Here is a 23921-nt window from a genome sequence, read left to right as displayed (position 1 = left end):
TCTGTTTTGGAAGTAAGTTCATTTGTATCTTTTACTTTTTAGATTCTACATATAAGCGATATCATATGATATTTGTCTTTGCCTGGCTTAGTTCACTGAGTATGATAATCTTTAGGTCCATCCATGTGGCTGCAAATGGCATTCTTTCATTCTTCTTTATGGCTGAGTAATATTTAATTGTGTGTGTGTGTGTGTATATATATATATATATATATATATATATATATATATATATATATATACCACATCTTCTTTATGTGTTCATCTGTTGATGGACCGTTAAGTTGATTCCATGTCTTGGCTATTGTAAATACTGCTGCAGTGAACACTGGGGTGCATGTATCTTTTCAAATTACGGTTTTCTCCGGATATATGCACAAGAGTAGGATTGCAGGATCATACGGTAGCTCTATTTTTAGTTTTTTAAGGAACCTCAGACATAGAAAACAAACTTATGGTTACCAAAAGGAAAAGGGGGTTGGGGGAGTGATAAATTAGGAGGTTGGGATTAACATATACACACTACTATATATAAAATAGATAACCAACAAGGACTTACTGTATAGCACAGAGAACTATACTCAATGTTTTGTAATAACCTATAAGGCAAGAGAATATGAAGAATAATACATATATATTCAATATATCTGAATTGCTGTGCTGTACACCTGAAACTAACATGATATTGTAAATCAACTATACTTCAATTAAAAAATATATAGAGAGATATATACATGAAAAAAAAGCGTCTATGCGGTGGGTCGTGACATAACACATTCTGTAGGAAAACCATTCAATTCTGACTAAGGGGAATTTTCTACCCTACAGAAATATATTTCCAAATTTATGATAAAAGTCACTGGAGAGGGAAGGAGGGAGACGCAAGAGGGAAGAGATATGGGAACATATGTATATGTATAACTGATTCACTTTGTTATAAAGCAGAAACTAACACACCATTGTAAAGCAATTACACCGCAATAAAGATGCTAAAAAAAAAAAAAGTCACTGGAGAAATAGACAACACTTACACAAATTTTCACAAATATATTTTCTAGAATTAAAATGGTTTTCAAAAGTGAAAGTTATTTGCTTAAATTTTTATAAGCAGCTTTCATGACCACAGGCTAGGCAAAGGTGCCCAACCTTTGTGACTATACAGTCTCCCTTTTTCATGCCAAATAAATTGCAAGGACCACTAGGAGACAGTAGTTCTACTTTTAGCTTCTACAGATGGAGGAAACTACACATGACAAAAAGCCAACAGAAACTGAAAAGTGCTTTTTTAAGTGAATAACCACAATAGCGTCTCATACATTTAAAGAATTTCAGTAGGTATATTGTATGTGCATCTGTGTGTACGTGCATGACACTCTTCTGTTTACAGACAATGCTTGGTGTACACAAGGATTTTCCAAACCTTTTCAACAACTTCATGGTTCCCCCAGGGTCCATGGCCCACAAAATGGGAATCACTGCACTAGAGGAAAGAAGATTCCAGTTGAAGAAATATATGCCTCTAACCAATTCTTTCACTGAGAGAAAATGACATTCAAACAGCTGAACGATTTTATACTCACCACTCCTCATTTTACTACTTCTACCAACACTATCAAAATGTTGATAGACACAATAGAGATAATTTCCCAGTTTACATGGTCTTGGTTTATAGCACAGTAAAATTTCTCTTTGGTACAAGAACTGATCTTCTTCTACCTTCTGTGTATACATTTCCTATTACAAATTATCTCCGTAAGGGTATTGCGTAGAATAACATAATCAAAATAACATTTCTAACAAAGATATATGTGTATGATCAATAACAAGAGTAGCAATTGCTTAAGAAACATTAACAAAGAATTCTTCTGATCCAGTTCGCCCTGTGGTTTTAGGACAGTGGAAGGATGAGAGGAAAGCAACAATCCATACAAAAGACTGACCTCCACCCAAACAGCCACAGGCACTCCCTCCCCCAGTACACACCTCGTCCCCACTATCTCCCTATCCGATTTCCACTCATCCGTTCTCAGCTCCTGTTTGTCTGAGGCCACACGCAACTGGATTTGTCAAGCCCCCTTTTAACAACTTGTTGTCACAGTCCATTACCAAATTGCATATAGTTATATATTCCACTAATTAGGCTTCTAAAATATCATTAACATGTCTCTTGATCATTAGCATAACGTATGAGGCGTCCTCGTTAGGCACGACTCGAGTTTGTTAACGTGGTAATGAAAGGCACAAGGCAGACTCGGCAGGAACCAAGACACACAGAAGTGGAGACCATCCAGGCACCAATGCCAAGCCACACAGACGTGGACGGAGATTCTGACAAAGGCAAAGAGGAAGAGGCAGAGAAACACACCCAAAAGAAAGCCTCAGAAACTCAATGGGTTTGGCATTTAGATGGCTGTTTTGGCATGAAGGTGAAATTTAATGCACCCTTCCCAGCTTGAAGGGAATTGAAACCTGGCAAGGCTGTTAATCTGCCTAAGCAGGAGAAGTTTTAAAATTTCCTAGACAAGAAGGAAACCAAGTACAGAAATCTCATTTCCTCTGACCTAACACACTGGTGCTCGTCTCTCCCCTATTCCTCTCCCACCTCCTGTCCAGTCCTGGTTACAGCAAACGGCAGGCAGTCTATTAGAATTACCTGGGGGCGGCATTTTTCTAGTCTTCACCAGGCCCTTTATTAACACCCTGCTAGATGTCTCTATCTGTACCCACCGCGTTAGTGATGATCACCTCGTGTGTAATGGGGCAGGTCTTACCTCCAGAGATGAGAGGCATGCTTTGTGAAGAAAACAGGAGGGAGGAAGGCATTTAAGGAATGGCAACTGTGTGTCTGTGTGGTGAGCGTGTGTCAGCATGTGTGTGAGCCCATACCAACAATGTGCCAGACGTGGATGGTCATCTCAAACAGCCAGTCTGAGATGGTGAAAATGTTTCTAAATGTTAGGACTCACGGGACGAGGACAGAATAAAGTATTTGGTTTAGAAAAGTGACAAGCATATGCTGGGTTGAGAATTTGAAGGGATTTGGAGAGCTGAGCTAAGAGCATGTGCAAATCAAATGCCTAATTCATCCTAAACAGAGAAGAGCTTGGTCCAGGTGACTATACTTTGGTCACAGGCTGAGGGCATACGAGGGCAGCCTCAGAAACAAGCAAGAGAATCTCAATCCTGTGATCACTACCATAAAAAAAGATCAATCAAGAACTTGGGAGTTCAAAGTCCCACCCATGACCAGCACAGAAGACTCGCTGGGCTAATATCTCGGAGTCTGAAATTTCATACAGATAAACTGAAACTTTCCAAAGCACTCTCAGTACAGCACAGAGAGAGGTTGTGTCACAGTGGCTTTCCCAGAATGGCTTCAGCAGAAGCAACAGCGGAAAGAGAAATCAAGGTGTGTGACGATCCACTGTTTTAAACCATATCTCCTCCCAATAGGATACCTTCTCCTATGTAGGGATCATTACCACCCCAGTCTTGCCTCCTGGGGCCACTTCAAGAAGCATGTACTCAGCATTTACAAATATTAAAGCCAGTGCCACAGGAGAAAAGAGGCTGGGTAAACTCAGATGACGCCTAAATGGAAGTTTTTCCTGGACTGCCTGGCCCAATTGACACCTGAATGAGTAGCCTTAATAGTGTCTCAACAATCCCATGACTTGATATGTCTATGCAACCAGGGTTTACTTACAGGGAGGGAGAATAAAAGTTAGTTGGTTTTATAGACCAGATTTGATACGAATGATGGGACCTTTTTGCTTTAATCTACCTCTTTCTTAAATAAGATAGAAATAAAATGGTAGAAAAGAATCTACCCAAATGCCTGTTCAGACATTCTACAGGCAGACACAGGAGTAATCCTCTGTGAGCTCTGAATGGAATTCTTGCATTCCAGAACCATAAAATCCTTTCTGATTAGGTATGTCCATCCATCCTTTTCTCAGCGGAGCTGTCAAAATACTCCACTGGCCGGATATGCATCTGGATGTGGAAGATTCTTAATTATGGCCAAATAGATGGAATGTGCACCAAAAGCGATGGCCAAATTTCATGATTATTTCTATTCAGAAGTCCTCTGTTGCTTGTGGAATGGTCAACTAAGCCAGCCCAGGACCGCAGAGCCACTGACCTAAAACTGACTCTGAAGAAGAATTGGCAGTAAGCCAGCCGTCATCCCAAGGCCCAGCCCCAAACTGCCCCTCCAGGCTGTCCTTTGCAACACTTTCCCACATCTTCAGCAGTCAGGCCAATGTCCGTAATAGGTTCTGAAAACCTAATTCTCCCTCTCTGACAAAAAAAGAAAAAGAAGGCAAAACATAAAGACAGAAAAAGAGGAGGACAACTGAAAAATGGAAAACATGAATTGAAAAGAAAAAATGTCTTTGGCTTTCCTCCCCAAACCTGAAGTCAATACAAATCCAATCATGCGTTCAATAATGTACTCTGCACCAGGCCTGGTTTTACACTGTGGGGATAGAGTTGTGGACAAATCCCTACTTCACGTCAGGGGATGAGGTGAGAACGGAAAAAACTACACACACACACACAAACACACACACGCACACGCACACGCACATGCACATACACGCAGGCAAGAATGTGGACTAGTAAAAGAGCCTAAAATGATAAGGATTATTTTTAAAGACATAAAAATGTTATGTCTGCATGCCTACAATAATTAGAATTAGCTAAAATGACACTAACAAAATATAGCCTCTAAATAGCGATTTAGGAGATACACTTTAATTAAAAAAAAAATTAAGTAGATCTGCTTCTTAGACATTTAAATACAAATGGGTGTCTCTGAAATACTTGAATACAAACTTTTTTCCTAAGGTCCTCTATGTTTTCCTGTAAAAGTTTGCCTAGATCTTTACAATATGTATTTGATGGGTCTGCCTCATCAATGAAACAAAGGTAAACTTCAGCCACGCCTCTGTAATAGTTATCACAAATTCAAAATCAGTAAAATCAGCCTTGGCGACATCTGACCATGGATAAAGAAAAAATAGTTCCCCTGTCTTCATCTCAATACCAGAAGTTGATGGAGAGAAGGCGCCTCACCTCTGAGCAAAGTCAGCTGTTCTACCTTCACTTCTCTGAGTGGTGCTCCTGGTAGATGGTCCTCCCCCGGCCCATCCCCTCCCACTTCATCTTGCTCTTCATCAACCAAGCACATACTTAGGTGGGATGGAGCCTCGGCAAGAACTGGGACTTTTTTTTTTTTTTTTTTTTTTTTTTTGCGGTAGGCGGGCCTCTCACTGTTGTGGGCTCTCCCGTGGCGGAGCACAGGCTCCGGACGCGCAGGCTCAGCGGCCATGGCTCACGGGCCCAGCCGCTCCGCGGCATGTGGGATCTTCCCGGACCGGGGCACGAACCCGTGTCCCCTGCATCGGCATCTCAACCACTGCGCCACCAGGGAAGCCCTAGAACTGGGACTTTTAACAGAGAAAGCAATTAGTGATAGGGAAAACAATACCCACTTACCTGGTGGGACTGTGGTGAGAGCTAAATGGGATGTTTAAAAAGTGTCCTCTAAACTACGAAATCACATACACAAAACTTACTATGATCACCATGAAGCAGGAGGGGAAGAATGGAGGACAAAATACTTCGAAAAGCCCCAGTTCAACAGAGCTCTCGCTGAAATATGCTGGGTAACCACACTATTATTTCTCTAGAGTCTAGAAAACCTCCTGGTCCTACCTCTGCATCTAAAGCAGGATTTTTTTAACCTGACGAAATTAGAAGATCCATGGATGGTCTTTCAGGGGTTCCTTAGCTTCCTGAAATTACTTGAGGAAAAAAAATGTGTGTATCTAAGTTGATTTTCTGAGGAGAGGGCCATAGCTTTCATCAGAATATAGAGACACCATGACCCAGAAGAGGTGTCCTGCTCTTGCTGTAAAGGTGAGTGTTTAAGGCTGTGTGCCAAGGATGCAGATCACGCAGCAGTTAACATTTCGAGAGTTTAAGAAAGCATCCACTGCCACGTCCAAACCAGCTGGTCCTTCAGGTCAATTTCCTCCCCTTGAGTACTCCCCTTACCCACAGGCCCTTAACTGAATAATCCAGTAAGTCCTTGCTTGAAAGATATTGTAAATAGCTCCAACTGAGTGCAGGTTGGGGCAGCTTCCAATTCGCCTTCACTTAACGGTCTTTTTTCCCTGCCAAGTTTGAGCAGTGAGGATACAAGGCCCTGCCCTCTGCTTGGCTCAGGGTTTAGGGGCAGGGGGGAGTCAAGTTTGTGATCAAGCCGGTAGGTGTCAGCTCGCACGTGTCCACATGTCCCACCTGAAAGCCGAAGAGGGAAATTAAAAGGTGCTTTCAAAAGAGGTGTGCCTGGCAGCCCGGCAGCGAAGGGAGCTGGTTTCCTGTGAGTTTCCTTCTTTTGTTTCTCTCCCTCTAGCCTAACCCTAACTTTCCCTGCTGCCACTTAATCATCCAGGATCATTTTACCCTTTCCTCTGCTTACTGGCTGATTATCTCCCCATTTCATTTGAATCCCACTGGAGATACATCCCAGCTAAAAACAAAGCTGATGGCCAATTAAAAGGTAAGTGCCTTATGTCCAAAGCCAGAACACTTCAATATTCATAAGTAGGTAACTTTTGAATGATGGAAGAACAATGCATGTCCATAGACGGGGCTCATCAAGCACCTACCTCTTGCAATCCAAATCATCCAGCGTCTGTTTAACTGATTGCTGGGAATTACCTGCTTCCCTGTTGCTGGCTGGGAGCCTCACTCCTTCATAAATATTAGAGATGTAAAAGACCACGGAGCTCCTAATGTGTTTATTTCAGCATAATGAATTCTTCACGCAAGTGATAGGATTACTGAAGCAGAGCTTGGTAAAAACCCTACTGACTTTGGCAGCTCTACTATTCTTCAGGAATAGCATCTAAATATAACTGAGGAATAGAGCATAACGATCATTCCCTTGGACTTCATTTTGTAAGTAAAATAAAACTTACTTTTCCCTTATTTTCCAAATGATCAGACCACCAAAATTGCCGCGGGAGTAGTACAAAGTTAAACAGAGAAATAAAGGAGAAAGGGAGCCCTGGAGTAGCAGGGCGTCTTTGACAAGATGCAAGTGAACTTCAGCAACTCCAGGAGAAGGTTAGGGGTTTGTGTCGGTCATCTCTTGAGTTCCTCTCCAATGTGGTGATTATTCTCCCAATAGAAAGTCAATTTAGAATTTGCTCTTAGGATAAGGGATGCTTTCCAGTGTTTATTAATAATACTGCTAATTTGGGGGTGGGGGAGGTGTTAAAGGGAGTTCTTCAGTCTTGCGCAGAGAGGTAAGACAATGCCACTTTACAAACTGAGGCAATGGCAGGCCAAAGAAATGTTAAGTCACAAAGCAATTCTTTTTCTAGAAAAGAATCAGGTATGAACATCTCTGCTCCCTGCAAATGCTATGTCCACTGGGAGGCAGCATAGGCTGTTGGAAAGAGAAATAGGCCAGAGTCCAGAGATCTGGGTTCTAGTCCCTGCTGTGTCACTGACTTGGGGCACGTGATGTGGCCAGCAACAGGATCCCAGTTACAAAATGAGGGCACACAAGGGAGAACGAGACAAGTGATGTGGATATACTTCAGAGGCAAAGCTATAACCTGCTAAAAGGAGATCCACACATACACAGAAGCTTGGGGAATGTGGAAACTGATCTTTTCAACTGTAACTGGCTCTCTCCTGATGTGGAGAGACACCACTACTACAGGGATTTAAAATGAACAGAACAACAGGGCAAACACACCTTAAGACAGAGTTTTCTAAAGGGTATTTCTAAGAATCCCAGTCCAGGGAGAACGTCCTCAGCTCAAATTCTGAAAAGCAACCTCACTACACCATACACACCCCTCTGGAAGATTTCCAGCGCTCAGGACAACAAATATTAGCTCCACGGAGCACACTAAGAAATGCTGTTTGAATCTATTAAAAATGGTAATAATGTCTAGTTCCAAACTGGAGAGATAAGATTCTTGAAAGATCAGCCATAGTCTTAGGTGGCTGGTCAAGTGGTTTCTACTATTTTATCCACAATCCCCTCCTTATTCTTTTAGATGAACAATATTCATTTGTGAGGCAGCTCACCCAGGTGAAAGGTTAATCCATGGTCATGAAACTCAGCCCAGCTAACAGACTCATATGGGGGTTGAACCTTGCCACCTGGCCCCATTAGCTCTAACCAACTGAGCTGACCAGCCCAGACATTAGCCTTAGTTATAATCTCTCAGGGAAATAAAAGTTTAAAGGCACCAGCATATGGCCTATGGACTTTAGCAGATAAACTTAAGGATTTTTTAAATAATATTTGAGATGAAGGTATGCTATTTCACCCATAACAGGAAAGAAATAGTCAAGGGGTAATATGATCTGACCTCTGGAGCTGGGCTCCAGGTGGGTTCAAATCCCAGTTCTACCATTTAACGGCTGTATAACCTTGAGCAAATTAATTCACTTATTTGAACCCTGGTCTCCAAATCTGTAAATTAGGATAAATATATTCCATTCCTCAAAGGATTATCAGGAGGATTATGTGAAATGATCTATGTCAATGGATTTAGCACTGTGCCCAGCACATGAGAAATATGAAAAAATATTAGTCAGTACTACTACACTCAAATGGACTAAATAATCTCAGAAAACGCAGCTCCCTCTCAGGTGAGCATCTAGAAAACGCAATTTGGGACTTTCTTTTCTCCATTACATAAAGTGTTTTTACCTCGTAATTTATCAGAAAATGTGCCTCTTAAACCTTTGCTGAGAATTCAGTGTGTGGTTGAGATGGCCGTGGTCAGGTTTTTGTCCTTGAGAACAGATTTCTAAATTAGTAACTTCAGAAGTTATAAAATATGATTCAGCTAACTGAAACTCATTTTACTGGTATACTCCCAGGAATGTATTTCTCAAGGGAGGTACACCCAATAAAATGCTAACTAATTGCAAGGTATTATTATTTGGCCTAGCCTAGAATTTCCCACCAACATAGATGGGTAAACGGAGTTTCCTACCACGTATCAGAGGAGTAGGAGGAAGGAAAAGGTGGGGAGGGAGTCCCGGAGGACACAGGGACAGCAGGCAGCTCGGAGCACGGACACGGGGACTCCAGGGGCACAGGGCTGTAGCAGCGGGCCTCCTGAACTAAGCCCTGGTGACAACGTCAAGGACCAACCTAGACGTGTTCACACACTGAATCAGCCCCAGGTTTCGAAAACAGCCATTGGAAAGTTGCCTGGGAGTCTCACAGCAGCAGCTCCAGAGGCCAAATATAGAAAGAGACTAAGCCAACCTTTCGAGCCCCATCTCGCGGTTCACAAAACCGAACTCTACACGGACATATCCTGGGTACGTCTCCTGTCATCTCAGGAGACCCCAGTGAGCAGGATTTCCACGGTGACCACCTGGAAGGCACCTCAATCACCAAATACAATAACCCTTCGCCTCCCCAGACTCCTGGCTCTTAACCTCTGAGACCTTTCCAGGCACACCCAGCCCAGGGAAGCCAAATCCCACAGTCAATAGGGTGCTTCTGTCGTGCACACAAGGCCTGCAGGCTCTCCCTCCCACTCCTTCTCCGACTTCACTTCTTCCCTCTTGTGACAGGTCATTTGTAACTGTCTCGTGGGTTTTATGTAGTTGTGGTGGGCACAATTAAATGCTGTTCTAACTAGCAGAGTCCTTGTCCAGAAAACAAAAACCACGCACAAGTCAGTCTGGTAACTCTGGCCACGTCTAGCAGCTGCTTCACATGGCCGCCTCGTCGATCCAATCAATGGTCAGCTGTTAATAAAGCAGGATAAAAACAAATTGATCACAAAAGGTCAGTTTGGTACCTAACATTCAGAAGGCTGCTGAGTGAACACTTGCTATCTGTGGGGAATCCACACCACATAAAATCAGCAATATGCCACCTTTACAGAGTCATTTGCCTGAAAGAAGGAAAAACGACTCCAGAAAAATAGTGTTCTGTATCTCTATCAGTGCAGAGGAAATAAGGTGTGGAGAAAAAGAGTAATAAGTTAGTTTTCTTTTATTCTAATTCCTTGTGTATATTTAAAAGATTATTCCAACCAGAAGTAGAAATGGAAACAAAGTGGTCCCGGCGTAACCCGCAGATTGTTAATAAGAAAGGAAATGAGTTTCAGCTCAACTCTTTATTTTCATACCTGGTTACTACATGTAGAAATTGTGCACATAAACTTCCTTTGACTACTTGAGAACTACAGTTTTGAGGAGTCCTCACTCCCCTACAATAAAGGGAAAAGTTGAACAGGCTTACAGAGTTCAACTGACATGCCCAGGAGTGCCAGGCTGAGCCGCCAACCGGTCATGCCCTACCGAACCTGTTTATCATTACCATGTGAATTGTATTAAGGTCCAATTTAGACCTGCAAAATGTGTGAAAAAAATTTTTATGAGCTGCAAAAAATTTTTATGAGCTGCCTCTCCATTTCAGAGGGTGAAAATGAAGACACAGCAAAGTGGGAGAGGAGACCCTTCGTCAGTCCGTTGGCAAAAATCAACGGTCTAGGTGGGAACGAGGCAAGAGCCAGATGTCACAGGTCGGCAGACACAGAGAGAATGAGGAAGGAGGGAGGTGGTGTGTGTGTGTGGTGGGGGGGGGTGGTCAGAGAGAAAGAAAGCCAGACAAGAAAGGAGCAGCTGAAGAAAAGGCTGGCAGGTATAGGCTGACCCGACCACGTGGACCTGGCATTCAGAAGGCAGCATGGTTAGGTACTGGATCTGGATACCAAGCTTTCGTCATAATATTGGTCTGTGTCCTTGGTCAAGTCGCTTCATCACTCTTTGCATCACTCTCCTCACACATCCTCTAACTCTGTCTCCATTCTGCTTTCCTGCACTTGAACACGTAGGGAAGACCCAACCACTGAAGGCCTCAACGCATGGAAGAACAGAATTATATCTTGCTTCCTGAGTGTTATGGGCAAAGAACTGTGTTTGATTTCTTCAATCCTATGCTTTTACCCCCCCATTAGACATCCCACAGAAATATTCTAAGAAGGTTATCTCTGGGAGCTGATGGAGTTTACCTCTGGCAAGGCCATGAGGACACGCCAGGTATTCTTGGGTTCTGAGTGCCCCCTGGGAACACCACTTAGGCTCCAGAAGAAGAGAAGGAACCCCAAGGGGCAGTCTAGCTGCAGCCCCCCGGTAAAGCCCAGCATTAGACAGCACATGCTCTGGAGTCATCCCACCTCAGACTGAGAGTTCAGTCAGATCCTAACATGGAGTTTGATTTCTTTGTTTCTTCCCCAAGGTGACCTCACCAGACATGCAGGTAAGACAAAGGAATGTATACTGTTGTTACCACAGGGTACTTGTTTGCTTATTTATTAAGATAAGGAGCATTAACTATCTAACAGGCACTGTGCCAACTACTGGTGCTGGTCTGGGAGAGCTCGGGGCTCCCACCTACACACAGACACAGGAGCAAGACAACAGCACAGTGACCCTCACACCGTCTCCGAGGACCCCCAGGAGGAGCCTGGGGAAGGTAAGAAGAGCTCTCCAGCACCACTGATATTGGAGCCGGTCCTTGAAGGAGGAAGAAAAGTTTGCCAGGTGGTGTGGAATATGGGAAAGGCATACAAGGCAGAGGACACAGTGCAACCGCCGAGAGTCAGCAAAGAGTGTGACCTGTTCTGAGAATAGTGACAAGTTCAGTGCCGTTGGTATAGCGTGCATTCCTTGGCAGTCCAACAAGGCTTTCGGTATAAATGTCTAGGTGACGGCCTCAGATGGCTTGCCTACAGGGATGGTAACAAAGCATTCAGGTTCGAAAACTGGAACATAAGGACTGAACATGAGCCACTTCAACCTTTAAGAGTCACATAGGGGCTTCCCTGGTGGCGCAGTGGTTGAGAGTCCGCCTGCCGATGCAGGGGATGCGGGTTTGTGCCCCGGTCTGGGAAGATCCCACGTGCCGCGGAGCGGCTGGGCCCGTGAGCCATGGCCGCTGAGCCTGCGTGTCCAGAGCCTGTGCTCCACGACGGGAGAGGCCACAACAGTGAGAGGCCCGCGTACCGCAAAAAAAAAAAAAAAGGTCACATAGAAAGAGAATCTTAGGTAGAGAAAATATAAATATAGTCGTAATTTGTCAAAACATTTCTGGAAGGACTTCTTAAAGGACATTCTCCTACAGTGTCCCCTATGTACTAAGGACTATTCTAAGCACTCTCTGTATATTAACTCATTTAATCTGCTCAATAACCGCAGATCTGTCATTCCTCCTACTCAACCGATAAGGCAAGGAGGCGAAGAGTTCAACTAACTTGTCCACGGTTAATCAGCCAATTAATAACAGGGCCAGGACTGGAAAGCCAAGTTGGATTCCATCTCCAGTGCTCTTAACCACAGTGCTCGACCACCTCTCATGAGGCACTGGTAACGCCCTCACCTCTAGAAGGCGAGAGCAGGGGGACACAGGTGCGATCCCCATCTCTTCCTTGGCATAGGGCAGTGCTCCCAGTGAGTGCCAGGCAACTTTCCACTGTAGAATCTTTTGCACCTTTGAATTCAAAACAAATGTAAAGACAGAAATGGGCCAGTTCTGAAATTTTCAGGATATAGGTAGTGTCCACAAAAAGGCCACAAGCAACGGGCTTAAGGGGAGGGAGGATGAGGGGCCCGCAGGCTCCCTCTCTCCTTTCTATCGTCACTTCCTAGTTCAGTCTTGGCCACTGCAGGCCGCTCAGTGGCAATGCATTACAATGGCAACAGATCCCAGCAAGACAGCTCTGCAAGGGGCAGGTGCCAAACCTCCTTCCACCAGAGCACTGCCCAACAGCGAAAGGTTGGCTTAGACACCCGGAAGTGGAAGGTCTGAGTACCAAAGAGCCTTACCCCTAACTACCAACTCCAGTGCAGAGCCCCGCTCTATCCCCTACCGCCACCTTCTTGATCTAGGAGCCATGGTTCATTTCAGCAAAACTCAACTAGCATTCTTCTGACCTGGGGCAAAAAAGTTCCCTAACTGAGATCCTGAAAAATAACATTACATCATGTTGCCCATGTCAAGTTTATAAATGGGCTAGGGGGAGGCTGGGGTGCAACCTGACACTATCAAAACACTGGCCCTGGAAGAAGAAAGGAGGCCATTGTTGTAGGCTGTCAGCCCTCCTCTAACTGGAGGTAAAGTGAGATGCGAGAAACGTGAGCGGGAGGGAGGCACAGAGCAGCCTCTCACTCCCTGTCTCCCAAGAAATTAGGCAGCCTCCCTGCAAAATGGGGTTGTCTCCATTTCCTGTGGGGTGGGTCACCCTCCTTTCTGATGGTGGATGAGCTTAGTAATTTTTATTCCCATACCTCAGAGCAAAACAGGTATGGATAGAAAAGTCCAGGGGCCTTTTTTTTTTTTTTTGTAGCAAGACTCCCATCTCTTAACGGACAACCCAGGGGGGAACTGAGCCCCAGTAATTGTGTGTCCACGAGAGTAACAGTTTTATTTGAAAGACAGAAATGTGAACATGGCCAGAAGTTAGAGGAAAAAAACAAACCCCAAGAAGGGTCAAGTGAACATCCAACCATAAAACAAGAAATCCTGAAATGTGAAAAAGAAAAGGAAAAAAAGGCATTTCAAAATGAAGGGCTGGGGTTCAGATCAGGAGACAATAAAGTGACAAAAAGAATGTGAGGGGGATTAAGGAGCTGGGACAGACGCGGAACCAGCCAAAAGACAAAGCGTTGGCACAAAGATTAAAAACATTTTAATGGATAAAAGGAGAAGAAAAAGGATTTATGGTGAGCGAAAGTTCAGAAAATAGAAAGCGAGACAAATGCAAGCCAGCCTGACTGGAGACACTGTTCTGCTGGTTGAACATTCATTTGATTTTCTCTGTTCTTTCCTCCCCATCTCCCAGCTCAGCCTCGAAGGACAGGAGAGCATGCACATGTGCTATCCATGGCAGAAGGTGCAGGAAAGCCTGCCAACCCGTCCCCAGCAAGGGTGGCGCCAGCCCTGCAATGGTCCAGGACAACAGGCCTTAAGGGCCACCAGTGAACCAGAGAACCCAAGGACAGGGCACCAAACTGATCACTCGAATTCCTGCTGGTATTCTGCTCGTTTCCACCCAGCTGTTGCTAATCCTATCATCACTCCACCAGGAATTTAGCCTGGTACAAAAGTTCTCCCCACCCCCTCCCAGTGCCTTCTGGGCTTAATTCACCAGCAGTTAAGAAAGCAGACCGTTGGGAACCCTGGGTTCCTGGTTGCTAAATTCTGCTTTTATGTTAATCCCACCACATTTTCTTTGGGACACAACAGGAACCCCCTCAACTAAAGTGGAATGGTGCCCTGTGGCCCAAGTGCATCGCCCTTCCAAAGAGCTTTCCTACAGAGCCTGGAACCGGCCCCCTCCCTGGTTCAAAGAAGAGAAGGGGAGGGGTCGTGGACCACCCTCCAAGCTCAGAGCTTGCATTTCCCTCACTCAATTCCAGTCCCTCAAGTCTCTTTTTCTTTTGGCGGGGAGACTGTTATTGGCGCCAGAGTGTGACGCATTGAGGCTTGCTGGCTGATGGCAAGCGAAGACACACGGGTCAGGAGAGGCAGCCACCAGTCACCTCAGTCCAGAACCTAACGCGCAGACGCAGAAGGTGGGGGGCCCTTGGACACAGGGCGTCCACGAACTTGCACCAACCCTTCGGTGTAGCAGGCGCCCCATGAGAGTTCTTTCCCTGTTGAAGGTGCGCGGACATTGTCTAACTTCCTCTTCTTTTGCCGTATCCCCCAATTAAATTATCTGTCACATTTCACTGAACAGGAATGGAGGGCCTACTCTGTGCCAGTCCCTGGCTTAGGTGCTGGGAATACAGTGACAAGCAAAATCAGAATGGTCTTCACCCCTCAAACTTGTTTTCCTTCCTTTTCCCTCCCCTGTGTCCAAGGCTCTTACCAAACTCAATCAAACGGTTTCACGTGATTTCATGTAAGCCATGTGGTTCATGGTGATTTGCCCAAAGAGAAACGCCCAGATTCTAGAAGATGCTGAGAATCTCAGAGTACCCAGGAAAGTGGGGGATGGGAAGGCCTCAAGGAGCAAAGAGGAGAGAAAGGGAATTCCGGGGGATGGATGTCGGCTGAAAGAGAAGGAGAGGAAGGATGCGGGAACATAAAAATGGCGATTTTAGGAATCTACCTACACATTTTTTAGATTGTTATACGAGTCCTGCCAAGCTTCTATCCCCTCAGGGATAATATCTCTGATTATCAGGAAGAAAGGGCTGGTCCAAAACAAAAATTAAAATTGCCTAGCCTGCTGAAGCACGGTGGGATTATGAGGAAAGGCCATGTCCAACCAACCCTCACCATTCTGTGTTCTTAGAGACTTTGGTCTCTTGCTCTGAACTTCTCACTTTCTCAGGAAAAAAAAAAAAAAAAAATTAGCGCCAAGAAAGGTCTCCTGAAAGTCTGACACCTCTGTCCCTTAATTTACTTTCTCATTAATGAGTAGAGGGGGGATTTATTGTTTGAAACAATGTCTGTTTCATATCAACTCTTTTTCCCTGTTTTTCCCCTAGACAGTGGAGCTCCAATGAGACCCAGAGCAGATGTTTTATATTTCAGGAGAGAGCAGTCTCCCCCAATTCCTGAAAGATTCCTGGAATTCTTATACTTAACAAAAATTAGCTACAGAGAAAGAATCATGAATCATGACTTGGGAGTCCACGAAGCCTCTGGGAGCCCATGGTGTCTTCCCTCCTCCTACCAACCTTCCACCACCCCAAATGCTTGTCTGTCACCCACTGGGTTTCAAGGGAAAACCTCTCTGAAAAATGAGGCATCTGCCTCAAGAGTAGACCTCTATGTTTGATCAGAGAAGCCAATCCCTCTGCCATAATCCCAAGAGCTAGAAGTGGGAGTCAGACCTGTGTTCTACTCCTGGCTCAGTGTTGGCTTTGTTAATCATTCCAGAAATATAGATCTCGATTACCTCATCTGTCCAATAGAGGTAACATTTGACCTCTCACTCTTGTTGGAATCATGCAAAGATGAAGTAAGATGCAAGTGTGCTCTAATAAGTTAAATCCTTATAAAAGTGAACAGTATTTGCATTAAAATCACGGACATCTGGCATTCTGTTTACAAGGGCTTTGGATTAACTAGCACACTTCTGCACGTGTGAGTAGGATTAACAGGCATACACCTCTCAAAGGCTGCGCAACCCCGTTCAGGTCCCTTTACCACTGCTGGTAAAGGCTGTTACACTGTGAGCCTTTAACCATTCCACATTTATTCGATAACCATTTATTGAGCGCCTGGCACTGTACTTGGCACATGTAGGGGGCTCAGTAAATGGTCACTGAATAATGAATGAACGAGTGCCTAATGCAGAGGTGAAGATGACACGGCAAGCTGCCACCACTCTCTGACCCTGAACCCATATCCGAAATCATTAATGGGTTAAGGCGCTCTTCTCTGAAGACCCTGGCCTCAGCTCAGAATTCTCAGACTTGGCACATGAAATGAAACCTCTTTGCCATTCCTGACCTAGGCACAAAGATAAAACATATTTTAACCCTGCTTTCATGGAGCTCCTGAACTAACAGGGAAAAGGCAGTAAACACACAAATGTAGCTCAGTATATGTTAAGAGAGAAGTATAAGAGCCCAGAAGAAGGTCGTGGCATCTAATGATGTGGATAAACTTATTGTTCTCAAACTTGCCTTGCCTCTTAAGATGCCACTCCCTCCAGGTTTCTCTTCCGCATCTCAGACAGAACTTTTCTTATTCCCTGCCCTACTCAACTTCCATACCTTGGCATTCTCAGGGTTCTGCCCTGGTCCTCTTCGATTCCGTACAGACTTTCTGGGATCATCATTCCTTCTCTTAACATCAGTTGCCATATACACGCTGATTACACCCAAATTTACGTCCGTAGCCCTGACCTCTTCAAAGCTTCAGACGTGTATTTCCAGCTGCCTCCTGCACGTCCACTCGAATACCAACAGGCTACTCAACTCCTAACTCATGAAGTCTCTTCCCCTAACCCTCCTCAGCACCTCTCTTCAGCCTCTGATAATCCTGATGTCCTTTAACACATTACCATTCAAGTTTTCCAAAATACAACTTCTTAGCTTGGCTAATCTGTCCCTGTGATGGCCTGAGTCTCTGGCCATAAAGGTCATATGACTCTAAGCCTCTGCCCACGCTGTGCCCTCAGCCTGGTATATACTACAGACTCCCTCTTTACTACACCTTTGCATCCTTCCAACATCCAGAGACCAATTCCAACATTACTTCCCCAATACTCCATGGCAGAGTTAGTTATGCCATCCTAACTAATAAATGATCTTACAAGATTCTGAAATTCTTCTCTCTCATCAAAACAATTAAGTTACGCTGAAGGCAGTATGAATGTTTATGCAATCTAGTTTATGCAAAACTTGCAAGTATCGTCAATTTCCTTGCACAAATAAAGTATCAACTGTTTCATTCATTAAATAAATAGGAAGTCCTTGCCATGTGGCAAGGCATGTTCTAGGTGTTAGGGACAGAGCAATAAGACAAAGTCTCTGCTATCATGGATCTTATATTCTAGTGGGAAACACAGACAGTAAGCCAATGCAACATCAGATTACCAGATTTGATTTTGACTATCAGATTATCACAAATTTATTGCAAAACTCATTTATTAGAGAAGATGGAAGATGAGAGTTGTTTTAAATATACACAAAAAAATTATAACTCTTGAATAATGAAAAAAATTTTTAAATCCCTTAAAGCCAAAAGGAATTACTCTCACCCTTCCCATGCCCTTCATGGTCACCGTCATTCACATGCTTATTGTTATTAAAAGAACAGACTGCAATGACAGTAAATCTTCCCAATCTAGGGAAATTAGAGGAAAGGCATGAATTACCAAAAGTATCTGCATTTAAAGAATTTTAGTGAAAAATAAAATTTTTAAACTTTATAAGACATAAACACTAATTGCTACAAAATTAGTGTTTCCACAAAAAGGCACTACTTTTTGGAAGAGTGTATGTTGCAATTGGTATGCAGATAGATGTTGTTCACTTTATATAGGCTTTAAAAGTTTATTTATTTGAACTGGCTACATATTTCTTTGAGCAATCTTGAGTACCTAAACCCAGTACCCTAAACTTTTAAATGTTCAATACATACTTATTAATTTAACATATTATTTATATGCTTGATCAACTGCTTTTTATGGGAAGACTTTCACAAATCGCCAAACATTTTAAACACTGGAGTTTGAACTGAGAAGACTGTGTTATGCCTAATCTGAAAGAAGAGGAAAAGCCATCAGTACAGCCAAGTAAGAGAGTTAGTGAGACCTGAGCTCCTCAGGGGTTAAACTCACATTCCAAAAGACTGGCTCATCTGCTTTAGGATGACTCAACTCTGTTACAGTCTTGGAAGCTCTGCTGTAGAACTTCAGAGGACCAAAAGTCATCTTTCTCCAAACAAAAGCATTTTCACAAAAATGTTCTTCTGCCACTCTGCTCCTCTCCATCCCTTACACCCACCCCATCTGGCTCACTTCCCTCCATTCCTAGCACCCTGCTCATGTGTCATCTTTTCTTTTTTTTTTTTTTTTTGAGGTACTCGGGCCTCTCACTGTTGTGGCCTCTCCCGTTGCGGAGCACAGGCTCCGGACGCGCAGGCTCAGCGGCCATGGCTCACGGGCCCAGCTGCTCCGTGGCATGTGGGATCTTCCCGGACCGGGGCACGAAGCCGTGTCCCTTGCATCGGCAGGCGGACTCTCAACCACTGCGCCACCAGGGAAGCCCCATGTGTCATCTTTTCAAAGAAAATTCTGTGGCCCTCACCACCCCCAAGATGGCGAGGTACCCTCCTAAACACTCCCACAATACTCCATCTGTATCCCCATCACAGCATTTCATACTCTGAATAGGACAGTTTCCTTGTCTTTTCCCCCGGAATACGAGTTCCTGGAGATCAGGGTCCATGATGTGATCATTGATGTCTTTCCAGCAATGAACACAGTGCCTGATGCGTGGAAGGCACTCTACCTCTACAGAATAAAGATGTTTGTCTTGCCTTCTCCCATCTTTACTTTTATTTATTTGTTCGTTTGTTTGGAAAACAGAGTAAGAAATTTCAAATGCAGTTTATCTAAAAATGAAGTATTTCATAAATGAAAAAAACTCAGTCCTAGACATGAGGAGGTCATAGGAAAAGCCTCAAAGGAACAGCTCAGCTCTACACCAAGACACGTTTCCAGCTTATTACTTAGAATTCTTCCTATTGCAATTTAATGCAGTCTTCTCTAGCAGTTCATTTTGTCTGCCAAGTCCTTTATGACTATTTTGATAAGTTATTTATTACATATGGATGCCACAGTAATAAGCGGGTAGCATAAGCAAGAGTTCAGGGGACAGAATGAAAGGGCCACATCCCCTCCTGATTGGCTGAGACTCAATCATTAGATCCTGTGACAAGCAGTTATCACCAAGTGCTGGCCTGAATGACAGAGCATCCTGGTACACAGTAGGCAGTCAACACATGTAACCAATGAGTGAATGAATGAATGAATATCTGGGTGCAAGGGGCCTCGGAAGTCAAACTATAATCCTAAGAGTGGTAGGACCACAGGGCAATCAGGATGGAACACTGATGGATAAGAAAACAAGCAGTTTTATATAGAGCAGCCTAGTACAATTCATATACCCTCAGTTTCCTCACTTCTAAAATGAGACTGATAATAGACCTAAATGAGATAATGAACAAAGGGCTTTACATTATGCCTAGCAAAGAGTGTGTGCTTAAAATTACTATGGTATTATCTCATAGGCACAGTTCACAGTTCCTAAGCTGAAAAGCACACCAAACTGAACTTTAAGTAGATGTGATAGGAAACATTCTGAACCCAGGAAGTAGAACATGTAGGTATTCTCCACACAATCTATCATAAGTACTCTACTGGAGAATAAATGGTTTTAGGGTAAAGAAATCATACCTTAAACAAACCCAAAAGTTTGTTATCTAAAAAGAACCCATTACCTTGCACAACTTATATACTGCCGCTTAAAAACACACACTACGTTGAATTACACAAAGACTCCTTCATGAATCTTTTTGTATATATTTCTGAGGATCCATATTTTCGCATAATGGAGTTGCTTGAAATGTGACTACCCCTTACCCAGGTATAAATATATCGGTGCTGTGATGGTCCCCTAGCTACATTTGGCCAGTCCGTCAAGGTCACACTTGCATTATTCTTCTCTAATTTTAATTTTTAACACATGGGACAGAGCTGAACTTTCTCCACATTCTGTTTATCTTAGGCAGTCATTCAAAATTCCTCTCTTCTGCAAGCATCCATTCTGAACTTGGCTTAAAGAGAAAGAAATAAAGCAAAGGACAAAGAGAAAAATAGGGAAAAAAAAAAAGAATAAACTCCTTTGGTCCTGCCTTATGTAGGAAAAGAAACAAATGCTGCTTTCCTGGCCTCATTATTTTCACTCTGCTCCTGGGTTCCTTTTAGAAAAATCTAGAGGGGTGGGGGAAGAGTGGGTTTGGAAGAAGAAAGGAAAGAGATGGAAGATAAGGAAGGTAGGGGGGAAAAACAGTTGCGGAAGAAAGGAAGAAAAAAGAGAAGAAAGGGGAGCTGAAACCTGACACTCAGGAACTCAGGGCCTGCAAGGAAACGACTTCGCAGGACTGAAAACTTGCCAGCCTGGCGAGGTGGGCTGGTTCCAGCCGAAGCCTTCATTAATGCTTCATACGTTCAGCCCCTAATTTACAAACGTTTAAGGGCAAACATTGCAAGTACCTTTGGGGACCTCTGAGGATAGAAAGAAATCTAAGAGAAATTAGGTGCCTAGATTGCTCCCCTCAAAGGCTACAGTCCTTTTGTGCAGACGAGCAATTTAGTAATTTGTTTTTGTCTGCTGGGGGCTTTCAGGGGTGGGGTGGAGTAGAAAAGACACACAGCCGGTCAGAAGCTGGGGGTAGTGGAAACGGTTGGGGTGTCTATGTATGTGTGTGGGAAAATAGAGGCTTTGTGTCTGTGAGGCTTTGGGATGTGTTTAAGTGAGTGGGTATAGACAGGGACGCAGCCCAAACAGCCGGATCCTTGTTCAAGAAATTAAATAAACAAGAACATCAAAAAATAAAATAGAATAGAATAGAAGCAAAATAAAATAAAGTAAAAATCTCACTAAACCAATCATTGCTGGGTGGTTTCCTGGAGCGCTAAAATAGAGAGCAGTTTTTTTTTTAAAGGATTTAGAGAATGCAGCATCGCCCTGAAGTTCATCCCAAGCTGCAGACTCTGAAACCTGGCTGAGGCTGGGCAGGATGGATGGAGGGTGGGACCCCCCAGCAGTCCTCTCAGCAAGCCTTTCCCTAAGCTTTGTTTCTCTTCAGCCCATACCTGTATGAATGGCGAACACTGTGTTTTAACCAACCAGGGCCTGGGAACTGGTTAGGCAGCTTTTCTCCCAAGGCCACCATGAACCGTCAATCAGCCACAGCTCAGGAGTCCTGTAAGGAAGACTTGAACTCCCTCTCCTGCCTCAGGAGGAGGAGAACGGAGAAAGGGAGGCTAAACAGATTACCTTTTAACCAACAGCTTCACCCAAAAGGATTAACACTGAGGATTAACTTTCACAGGGCCGCAGAGCTGGATCCCCACTGCTGAGGGTGCAAGGCTGAGTGCAGGCTGGCTCAGCTCGCAGCCAGGACCCAGGAAGGAGCAAAGGGCAGTGTCTGGTCTGAACTAACTTCCCTTTCAAAGCTGCTCTCCCCAGAATGAGCTCTACGGAAAACGGATCCCACAGGCTAAGGGGTCTCATCTTCAGAGTATCCAGTTGCGACACTTCAACCCACAGGATCCTCAGGGAAAGAGAGTGAAAGCTCAAAGTGAGGCAGGTGGCAGGAGTGGGGGCAGAGGGGTCAGGTAGACGCCACACATTGCCCTGTTCCAGGCTTGAGCCTCACCCCCTCCTACCAAAATTTAAAGTCCAAAGACTCCCTCATCCCCACCTCCTCCAGAAAGAGTACTTCCGTGCTTTTCCTACCAGTGAGATACAAACCCCAACACTAAGGTTCTTTTTCCCACTTTCCCATCCAATGTGGTAAAAATCCCTGTCATCCTTACAACGGGCCCACCTGAAGGTGAATGAAGCTTCCCGGGAAAACCCCTTTAACCACATGCCAAGGTCTCAGAAAGAACTACATACAAAGTTACCTTCCTCCTCTCTATTCTTTGTTTTATTGTCATCACAGAAGTTCTCTTAGCCCAGGGGTCCTAGAGGTGGTTGCTAGTGAATAATGAAACTGGTTAATTGCACCTCTAACGCCTGCTACTCTGAGGGCAGAGGAATACCTGATCTCTATGAAACACAAGCCATTCTTCAGGTATGAAGATCGTAACTGCTGACCCATCAAAAGTAATCTGTTTGGGGCTTCCCCGGTGGCGCAGTGGTTGAGGGTCCGCCTGACGATGCAGGGGACGCAGGTTCTGTCCCGGTCCGGGAAGATCCCACATGCCGCGGAGCGGCTGGGCCCGTGAGCCATGGCCGCTGAGCCTGCGTGTCCGGAGCCTGTGCTCCGCAACGGGAGAGGCCACAACAGTGAGAGGCCCGCGTACAGCAAAAAAAAAAAAAAAGTAATCTGTTTGGATTACTCCAGTCTCGAATCAACCTTGATCCCCCAAGTTCACTGTGTGACTAGAACATTTACGAGAAGGCCAGACCCCACTTTAAGGATGGTATCTGTGGCCAAGGAATACAGTAAAGGAACTATATATAGCCCACAGAGGGTGAGTATACTAGCCCACTGCTTTATCCAGTCAAGTTCTACTACTTCCAACAGGCATGGTGGTGTCCCAGTCAACGGGAAAGTACCAAAATCCCTGTTTGCAACTTTAGTTAAAAAGCAGTAGAACAATTTAGGTCCTTAATATTCTCATCGTTTTACTCTAATATTACAGTGACAATGTATTGTGGATTTTTTTTTTTTTAGGACAGTCCTGACTCAAATATTCTGTCTAAGTTTTCCCATAATTATACTTACAATTGTCGGGCCCAACAGACTAAATTGAGATTTAGGAAGTAGGAACATCATATTGAAAGTGCTCAATATTGGGAGATTGGTACTTCGGACTGCCAGGATGATTTGGGTCCTACCACTGCCCCAAACCGGCAACCGTAAATTCAAATTTGCTTTGGAAAAGAACTGCTCCTGAGGGCTGAGTCACATACACACTCTGGCTTCAACTTTTGTTGGCTTGTTTCAAAAGAGCACAGAACGTTTTTAAGAAAAGGGGAGGAAAAAATCGGGTGGGGGGGGGAGGCGGAAGGGGGGAAGGGGGAGGAGTTGTACAAAGCCTGCTCTTTGCTTAGCAAACTCATAGGAAAAATAAAATGAAAAAAAAGGACACACATCAGGATATAATTCCAGTCTTCTTAACTTCTGCAGTAGTCTATTAGAAGGGTGCAACTCATTGAGTCTATGCTTCCTCAAGCATTTCTACTACAGCAGGGCAAGGAAGAGGCAAGTGTCTCATGATCACCAGCATCCCAACTGGATTCCCAGTTATCCCCATCCTAGGCCTGTGCCCCTCCCCCAACCCTGAGGGACCGTCTTGCTCCAGGCAGCTTTTGTTAAGTCTCAACCCTCACAAGAAAAATGATGGGTTTGAACTATTAACCCTTCCCCAGAGGACTGAAATTAAGAAGAGGCCACCGACAAAATATTCACATAGGAATACTATAAAAAAAAATAATAAGCTAAATGTTTGCCCAGCAGTTCCAGGTTTGCCTGAAGAAAAAGAAAAGAAACAAAAAAGGAGGGGGAAGTGACCAAGCAGTAGAAAGAGACTAGGGTCAAACTCAGGATCTGTGAAGAAAGAATTACACAATTTAGGGAAAACTGGAGT

General features: G+C 44.2%; 1 protein-coding gene across 5 annotated transcripts in view; it reads right to left on the bottom strand.

Moving 5' to 3' along the window:
- The window catches only part of PBX1 (PBX homeobox 1), a 318349-nt gene that overhangs the window by 259117 nt on the left and 35311 nt on the right, over positions 1-23921 (bottom strand). The window contains exon 1 of one of the 5 annotated variants that reach the window (XM_067728496.1): positions 2654-2908. The exons of the other annotated variants lie outside the window; for them this stretch is intronic. Coding sequence (XP_067584597.1) covers positions 2654-2666 — 13 coding nt within the window. The 5' untranslated portion in view covers positions 2667-2908. Of the gene's footprint in view, positions 1-2653; positions 2909-23921 lie in introns of those variants that run through there. 5 annotated transcript variants of the gene reach the window in all.

The sequence above is a fragment of the Pseudorca crassidens genome, chromosome 2 (genome assembly GCF_039906515.1).
Source record: "Pseudorca crassidens isolate mPseCra1 chromosome 2, mPseCra1.hap1, whole genome shotgun sequence".
NCBI classification, from domain to species: Eukaryota; Metazoa; Chordata; class Mammalia; order Artiodactyla; family Delphinidae; genus Pseudorca; species Pseudorca crassidens.
Note: the sequence above shows the minus strand (reverse complement) of the source record. Positions and strands in the feature narration are given on the sequence as shown.